At 48.0% G+C, this 8,701-nt stretch overlaps 1 protein-coding gene across 4 annotated transcripts in view; it reads right to left on the bottom strand.

Moving 5' to 3' along the window:
* The window catches only part of MROH7 (maestro heat-like repeat family member 7), a 75,949-nt gene that overhangs the window by 60,078 nt on the left and 7,170 nt on the right, over positions 1–8,701 (bottom strand). For 2 of the 4 annotated variants that reach the window (XM_011973825.1, XM_011973826.1), the window contains exons 2-3: positions 3,053–3,087; positions 880–2,184 (exon numbers count right to left, since the gene is read on the bottom strand). The exons of the other annotated variants lie outside the window; for them this stretch is intronic. In XM_011973825.1, coding sequence (XP_011829215.1) covers positions 880–2,110 — 1,231 coding nt within the window. In that variant the 5' untranslated portion in view covers positions 2,111–2,184; positions 3,053–3,087. The remainder of the gene's footprint in view (positions 1–879; positions 2,185–3,052; positions 3,088–8,701) is intronic. 4 annotated transcript variants of the gene reach the window in all.

Below are 8,701 nucleotides of genomic sequence, written 5' to 3'. Positions count from 1 at the left end.
AAAAAAAAAAAAAAGGGATTCTCATTAGATATGAACACCTACTTACAAAACCATGGTCCTTTTTAAAAAATCTTAATACAGTATTGGTGAATGGACAAATAAAAATTGATTAAGAAAAGATATTTATAGCATCAGAAACTGACAGGGGATTAATTTACAGAAATCCTACATATCAGGAGGGAGGCACAGGTTCCAGACAGGACCCCAAGGCTTTGCTCAGACCTGAGAAGCCAGGTCTGAAATGTATCAAGGAAAAAAGAGACATACATTTTGAATGGAAGGGATAGTCTGTTGATACAATAGATTTATAATTTGGACAGAGTCCAAGTATTATTATACAGTGATTTTTTTTTTTTTTAGACGAGTTTTGCTCTTATTGCCCAGGCTGGAGTGCAATGGCGAGATCTCAGCTCACTGCAACCTCTGCCTCCCAGGTTCAAACAATTCTCCTGCCTCAGCCTCCCGAGTAGCTGGGATTACAGGCATGCGCCACCATGCCCGGCTAATTCTTTGTATTTTAAGTAGAGACGGGGTTTCACCATGTTGGCCAGGCTGCTCTCAAACTCCCAACTCAGATGATTCACCTGCCTCAGCCTCCCAAAGTGCTGGGATTACAGACGTGAGCCACTGCGCCTGGCTGTATACCGATATTACAGTTAAGGAAGTTGAAGCTCAGGGAGATTAAGTAGCTTGTCCCAAGTCACACTGCTAGCAGAGGCCGATTATTAGATGTCTAGTATAGAATTAATAGATCATATGTTATCAACTGCCTGCTGTCCCCTTCCTTCCTTCCTTCCTTCTCCTCTCCCTGCCCTACGAGTCTGAAGACAGAATTCCCCCAGGACAGTGCTTTTTCTAGGGCTGCGGCCCTGGCCTTACCCTCAGGGATGCCTTGCAAGGTCATGGCATCCTTGCCTGCGGGGTTGGAGGTGGGGAGTCCCAGCGGGAACTGGTCCACCTTAATGCTGGCCATCTCACTCCAGCTCTCCAGATTCTCCTTCAGGGGTACAGTGTGGATGCTGTTGTCCTCGGCATCATCCTGCTGACTGCTCAGTGTCAAGGTGGAGGTGTCACTGAACACGAGGCTGGAGTCCAGGCTCAGAGTCTCATTGGAACCCAGGATTAGAGTCATGCATGAGGGTGGAGAGATGGTGGAGTTGGGCCCATGGGTGCTGGAATGGAGGCTGATACCATCACTAGAGCCAGGAATCAGGGTCACATATGAGGCTTGAGTGATGGTCATGTTCAAATCAGATCTGGGGTGGCCGGTGGAAGCCACATTCATGGTTCCCTCGGAACTTGTGCTCCAGGTGGTACTAAAGGCTCCTTTTGAAACAGACCCAGAGATGTTATGTGAAGCCAAAGTGATGGTCTCATTTGTGTCTGGGATTAGGGTCCCACGAGAATCTGGAGCTACATTCAGGTTCAGCTTGGAGGTGTTTCTTGAGCCCATGTTGAGCAATGGATTGGAGTCAAGGTCGAGAGAAGAGTTGGAGGCTGGAATAAGGAGTGCTTTTGAGCTTGGCCTAGAGATGCAGTGACCCAGAACCAGGCCTTCTCTGGAATGGTGCCTTATAAATGGGTTTAATTCATGCCTAGAAGGGTTGGAGTTTCTCTGACCCAACTCAAAAATCTTACTTGAGAGGCACTTGAAGGCATCTTCAGAATTTGACTGAGGGTGGTTCCCGGGGCTCAGACCAGGGGCCTCAGTAGAGCTGGGACTCAGAACGGGGTTTGAGGCTGGACAGAGGTGCCCCTGTGATTCAGGCCTTGAGACATCCATGGAATCCAGGTCCAGGGCTTCACCAGAGCAAGAACTGGTGATCTGGAGGGAGGCTGGAGTTACGGCCCTGCTGTCATCAGGTCTGGGGGTGTTTTCAGGCACCAGGCCCGAGGCCTCCCCTGAGACAGGACTCAGAGAAGGATTAAGATCTGGAACGAGAGCCAAGCCAGGACTTGGGAGTAGATTCAACATAGGCACATGAGCCGTGTCTGGGTGGGGCCGAGGGACGGTACCAGACCCTAATCCTGGGGCCCCACAGGAGGGGAGACTTGGTGTCATCTTTGGGTCTTCATGGAAGACCAGGTTAGCCCCTGGGCTCAGGGCCATGTCCAGTCTGGAGGTCTCTCAGTGCCAGTGCCCCTTTCTCTCCAGCAGCCAACTGTCACGCTCCCAGAAGCAGTCTCGAGAGAGAGAAAAGACAAATGCAGCCATACCACACCTGTTAAGGCTTTTCCAGGGCTCCCACTATTCTTAGGATGAAAGCCCCTTGCTGTGACTTACAAGGCCCTGGTGACTGTGCCCAGCCCACCTTTCCATCCCATCACTCGCCACTTGCCTCCGCAGTCTCTCAGTTCCGTTCTTTGACCACAACCTGCTCCCTCCTGGCTCATGATCCTGAACAAACTCAATCCCCTCGGTTTGTGAAATTGCATGGGGGTAATTCTCATTATCCTTTGCTTAATCCTACTTCTAGCAAAATACTCAGCACATTTCATTCCAGTGACTCATTTAGTGGTCTAGCTCTTGCTAGAGAAGAACTTTGCAATGACAAAAACTGTGTATACCTTGGCCCCTGGGGCAACCCCAGCTCCTAGCCCAATGCCAGTTACACAATTGGACGCTTACACACAGACAAATGAGGAATCTCTTCTACTTTAAGGCAGAAAAAGGGAAGGAAGAGCCTCGTTATGAGTTACCTCACTTCCAGCTGGCCACATGCGACAGGGTAACCTAAGTGTACCAACAAGGAGCCCTGAGCCTTGCAGAATTGGGGTGCTCCAAGCCAGAGACAAACTCGTAAGTTGCTAGAACTACTCTGCCAGTACACATGGCATTAGGTTCTCAGAGCAACCCTGGCAAAGCTGCCTATAGCCTTAACAGTTTGCCTGTTCTGGGTGAAGCGGGCTATGTGGAGGAGACCATGGGGCAGCTGTCAAACACCTGCCTCAACACAGCAATCTAACTGCTGGATGAACTCCCCAGTCCTCCCACCACCCCCACCCTCAATCTGGGGCCACCCTCCCTGTGGGAATCATGGGGACAGCTCACCTGCATGCATGGTGTTTTTAAGCAGGAGTGGGCCCCTGGGAGGAGATGCAGAAGGAAATCAAGTCAGGGAAGAGTACCTTTATCAATACTTACTGCACAGTCCACAGGCCAGGCATGCACATCTGTTAACAAGCTCCCCCACACACACACACACACACACACACACACACACACACACACACACACACACACACACACACACACACACACACACACACAAAGTTAGATATTTATACATGAGGAAGTGAAGGTCAAAGAGAGGAAGGCCACTCACCCCACTGGCCCTCTGGGCAGCCAGAACCATCTCTAAGCCATCCCCCTGGTAAACCCCTCCATGGCTTCCCGTTACCTTTAGGACAGAGTCCTCCAGTTGTTAGCAGACCCAAAAGGCCCTTCTGTATCTGGTCCCAGACCCCTTTTCACCCTTTTTGCCCCTCCATATGTCCCTTTCCTTTTCCATTCCACCCCTTGCAGGGTTCCTTTGACTTCCTCCAAAGAGGAAGGCTCTCCCAGTTAGGTCTGGGTCTTCCACAGGCTGGGCATCCATCTCCACTCCCTTTCCCCAGCTGATGCCTGCTGCTTCACCCTTTCAGGTTTCAGCGCAAATGCTAAGAGCCTTCCAGGTCCCCTAGACAGGTGGGGGCCACCTGAAAGTTCTCAGGCCACCTTGTTCCTTCCCACCTCTTGGCTCACAGTATTTGGCTTCCCCGATGAGGTCCATGGATGCAGTAACTGCACGTGCCTTGTCCTCTGCCAGTTTCTAATGTCTAGTGTAGCACCTGACACCAGTAAATGTCCAATGCCCGCTTGTGTTATTTCATTATTTTCCTCTCTTCTTGTTTGTAGTTTTTGTTTTGTTTTTAATTTCTTTTGGTAAGGGGTGAGGACAGAACCACACAGCGGTGGGGGGGGAAGGACCAGGGAGATGAGACAGCTGGGGAAGAGAAAAAAAAAATGCAAGAAATAGGGAGTGCAACTGGGTGCAGGGCTCATGCCTGTAATCCCAGGACTTTGGAAGGCCGAGGCGGGAGGATTGTTTGACTCCAGGAGTTTGAGACCAGCCTGGACAACATAATGAGACTCTGTCTCTACAAAAAAAAATACAAAAATTAACCAGGTGTGGTGGCATGTGCCTGCCGTCTCAGCTACTCAGAAGGCTGAGGTGGGAGGATCACTTGAGCCCAGGAGGTTGAGGCTACAATGAGCTGTGATCACACCACTGCATTCCAGCCTGAGTGACAAAGTGACACCTTGACTCAAAAAAAAAGTGGGATGGCGATGAACGTGCATAGGGAGAAATACTAAACAGTGGTAAGGAAAGTAGGGAGATGAGAGGAACAAGGAAGGAAGGGAGGAGAGAGAAATGCAAGAGGGAAGAGAAGAAGGAAGAAAGGAGAGGTAAGAGAAGACAAGGGAGGGATAAGGGAGAAGACAAGAGGCAGTAAAGAGGAGAGGGAAGAGGAAGGCCAGAGGGAGGGAGAGGAGGAAATAAGAGAAGGGCAATGGGTGGTGAGGGGAGACTCTTCTTCGTTTGATGATGTATTCTTTCACCAACTCATTTCATCATTTCTTCATTTATCATTCATTCATGTGCTAACTCATTCAGTGAATCATTTACTCACTCCACAAATTTTGCTGTGTATCTTTATAGCATGGCTTTGGAAAGACCATAGATTTGTATTCATGTAGTCCTGAGTTTAAAGCCCAGCTCAACCTCTGCTAGTCTGGGTGAACTTGGGCAAGAGACTTTTCCCCTCCGGTCCTTGTCCTCCCCATCTGGAAAGCCTTCCATGATTGTAGTTACAGTGCCTGGCATGGAGTACATGGCCCACCAAAGCCCTTACCTAAATGGTAGCTACTTGTTTTAGTCCTCTGTGCCAGGCACTGTGGGCAGAGAGGAATAAGGCACTCAGCACCCTGTGGAAGTTGCCTTCATTCCAAGCAAGCAGTTCCTGCACAGCTTTGCATCTGCCTTGGAAGCAAGAAATGCTCACTTACCATCAACATCAGAGGCAATTTTACCCTGAATGTAAACTCTGATTGTTCCTTGATTTCACAGTCCCTTTCCAAAGCCCTGTACTTAATTTCGTCTCTTTTTACTTGAGGAGCGTGAATCTTCCCTTAATGATCTCTCCCGCCCATGTGTAAACGTGCCATATGCACACACACGGACCATAGTTACCAAAGGGAGGCATTTTTAATCTGGAAAATATGGCTGTTGCAGCCTACGAGGCAGTGAGTAAGATCTTCAAAGACCTAACTTATTTGGGCTGAGGAAGAAAGACTTCATCTCTACCCCAGCAACCCAGCAGATGCACAATACCAGGTCACTGGGCAGAAGGCCACAGATCTCAACCCCAGCTGCCCTGCCCTCAATCCTCCTCCTCCCTCCTGCAATAGACAGGCAAGGCTTCAGAGCTGCCTTGTAGTGACTGGGGTAGCCCATGGCTTGCCCTCTACCAAACGGACACTGTGTGTTAGGAGGAGCCATGGCTGTTGAGGGGCTTGGGTGGGATCTACAGGAGCTAAAGGAGCTCACTACTTCCTGCTGACAGCCACAAACTGCCTATTGGCCTTTGCCCTACAATCCTGGGGCCCCAAATGGAAAGGGCAGAGCACAGCCGTAAAACAGCTAGTGTTGTCTAAGACAGAGAGAATCATTGACCAATTGCCATCCTCCCTTCTCCACCTCAATTAACCCTTCCAGGCCCTGGACAAGGGTTGCTAGAGCCTTCAGGGGTGGAACTATCAATAGATTGTCCAGTTCATCATTGAGAACACACTGTTATCAGATGTAAGGGCCTGGAATGTATTAGGCACTTGTACAAGTACCTATACACACACACACGTGTGCACACACAGAACACCTGAGATTGGGACACCTCAGACCCAGAGCATCCAAAACAGACTCTCCATTTTTCCCCCAAATAGGACTCTTCTATTCTCCTCCATTGCAAGGAGCTGGCACCATCCATCATCCAAGCCAGAAACAACATCCTCTTTGAGTGCTCTCTTTCTCGCTTGCCGCACCCAATTTTGGCCAAGTTCTGCTCATTCTGGCTCCAGAACAGCTCTGAAATCTCTCCCCATTTCTTCATCACTACTACCAGACCCTAGTCCAGTTCCCATTGTTTTGGGGCTGGATCTTGGAATTGCTTACTCAACAGGGGTCCCTGCATCTAGGCCAGCTTCCAACAAACCATTTTCCAAAGTAAGCCATAGAAATCTTCCTTTAAAACTGAATGCAGACCAGGCGCGGTGGCTCACACCTGTAATCCCAGCACTCTGGGAGGCCGAGCTGGGTGGATCACCTGAGGTCAGGAGTTCGAGACCAGCCTGGCCAACATGGTGAAACCCTGTCTTTACTAAAATACAAAAAATTAGCCAGGCATGGCAGCACACATCTGTAATCCCAGCTACTTGGGAGGCTAAGGGAGTTGCTTGAAGCTGGGAGGCGGAGGTTGCAGTGAGCCGAGATTGCACCATTGCACTCCAGTCTGGGCAACAGGAGTGAAACTCCATCTCAATAAATAAATAAATAAATAAATAAATAAATAAAATTGCATGCAACGGTGTGGTGCTGACATAAGGATAAATATATAGACTAACGGGATAGAATTGCAAGTCCAGAAATAAATCCATGCATATATGGTCAAATGATTTTTGACAAGGGTGATAACTCCTCCATTAATTGGGAAAGAATAGTCTCTTCAGTAGGCGGCTCACGTCTATAATCTCAGTACTTTGGGAGGCTGAAGTGGGAGGATCACTTGAGCCCAGGAGTTCAAGACCAGCCTGGGCAACATAATGAGACCCTATCTCAAAAACAATAATAATAAAATAATTAAATAAATTATATATTTAAAAAGAATAGTCTTTTCAACAAATGGCAGTGGAACAGCTGGATATTGACATGCAAAAGAATAAAGCTGAACTCCTAACCCACATTCTCTTTTTCTTTTTTTTTTTGAGATGGAGTCTCACCCTGTCATCCAGGCTGGAGCACAATGGCGCAATCTCGGCTCCCCGCAACCTCCGCCTCCCAGGTTCAAGCGATTCTCCTGCCTCAGCCTCTCAAGTAACTGGGCTTACAGGGGCCTACCACCAAACTCAGCTAATTTTTTTTTTTTTTAAGACAGAGTTTAGCCCTTGTTGCCCAGGCTGGAGTGCAACGGCACGATCTCGGCTCCCTGCAACCTCCACCTCCCGGGTTCAAGTGATTCTCCTGTCTCAGCCTCCCGAGTAGCTGGGATTACAGGTGCATGCCACCAGGTCCGGCTAATTTTTGTATTTTTAGAAGCGACGGGGTTTCATCATATTGGTCAGGCTGTTCTCGAACTCCTGACCTCAGGTGATCCACCTGCCTTGGCCTGCCAAGATGCTGGGATTACAGGCATGAACCACCATGCCTGGCCTTTATTTTTAAGTAGAGACGGGGTTTCACCATGTTGACCAAGCTGATCTCAAACTCCTGACCTCAAGTGATCCTCCTGCCTCAGCCTCCACAAAGTGCTGGGATTACAGGCAAGAGCCACTGTGCCTAGCCTCCTATCCCACATTCTATACAAAAATTAACTCAAAATGCATTAAAGACCTACATAGAAGAGCTAAAACTATAAAACTCTTGGAAGAAAACATAGGAGTAAACCTCATGATCTTGGATTTGGCAATGGTTTCTTAGACATGACACCAAAAGCACAAGCAACAAAAGAAAAATATAGATAAATTGGACATCAGCAATATTTAAAATTTTTTTGCTTCAAAAGACACTGCCAGCCAGGCGCTAGGGCTTATGAGAGCCAAAGGTGGAAACAAGCCAAATAGCCACATACTGATTAATGGATAAACAATATGTGGTATGTCCATACAGTGGATTATTCAGCCACTAAAAAGAACGAAGTACTCATGCATGCTAAACATGGATAAACTTCGAAAACATTATGCTAGGTGAAAGTAGCTGATCACAAAAGACCACGTATTATAGACTCCATTTATCTAAAATATCCAGAATAGTCAAATCTACAGAGACAGTAGATTAAAGCAGGACAGAGAGAGGTTGCCAGGGGAAGGGGAAAGCAGGGAATGGGCAGCGACTATTTAATGGGTATAGGGTTTCCTTCTGGACCAGAACAATGTCTGATAGTAATGATGGTTGCGCAACCTTATGAACACACTAATTGCCACTAATGGTCAACTTTATGGTGGGTGCATTATACCACAATGTTTTTTAATGCATGTAATAGACAAGGTTGTCAATTCACTTTTCTCTGTTCTTCCCTTCTAAAAATAACTAAATACTCTGGAAACAGTTCAACAGACAGCCATAAAAGGACTCTGACGGCTGGAAAGAAGGCAGTGACTGACTGGGCATCTCAGGACTTGAAGGCTGACACTATGGTGAGTTCCCTGGAGTTTTCGTTTTATCACTCACATAACCCGAAGAAGCCTGCCACACAGATCTACCGACAGCATAAACACATACTCAAAAGTAGAAGATAAACCTGCTCTCTCCAGCCAAAAGACCAGGAAAGAAGAAGCCCAACAGAGAGGGTCTCCCAGTAGGGAGCCTCAATCCCTTCTCCATACCTGGAGCAGTGACAGACCAATCCAACCCACAGTGACGATGTCAGCAGAACCCTGGATCTCTGG

The sequence above is a fragment of the Mandrillus leucophaeus genome, unplaced genomic scaffold, assembly GCF_000951045.1.
Source record: "Mandrillus leucophaeus isolate KB7577 unplaced genomic scaffold, Mleu.le_1.0 Scaffold14, whole genome shotgun sequence".
Lineage (NCBI taxonomy): Eukaryota > Metazoa > Chordata > Mammalia > Primates > Cercopithecidae > Mandrillus > Mandrillus leucophaeus.
Note: the sequence above shows the minus strand (reverse complement) of the source record. Positions and strands in the feature narration are given on the sequence as shown.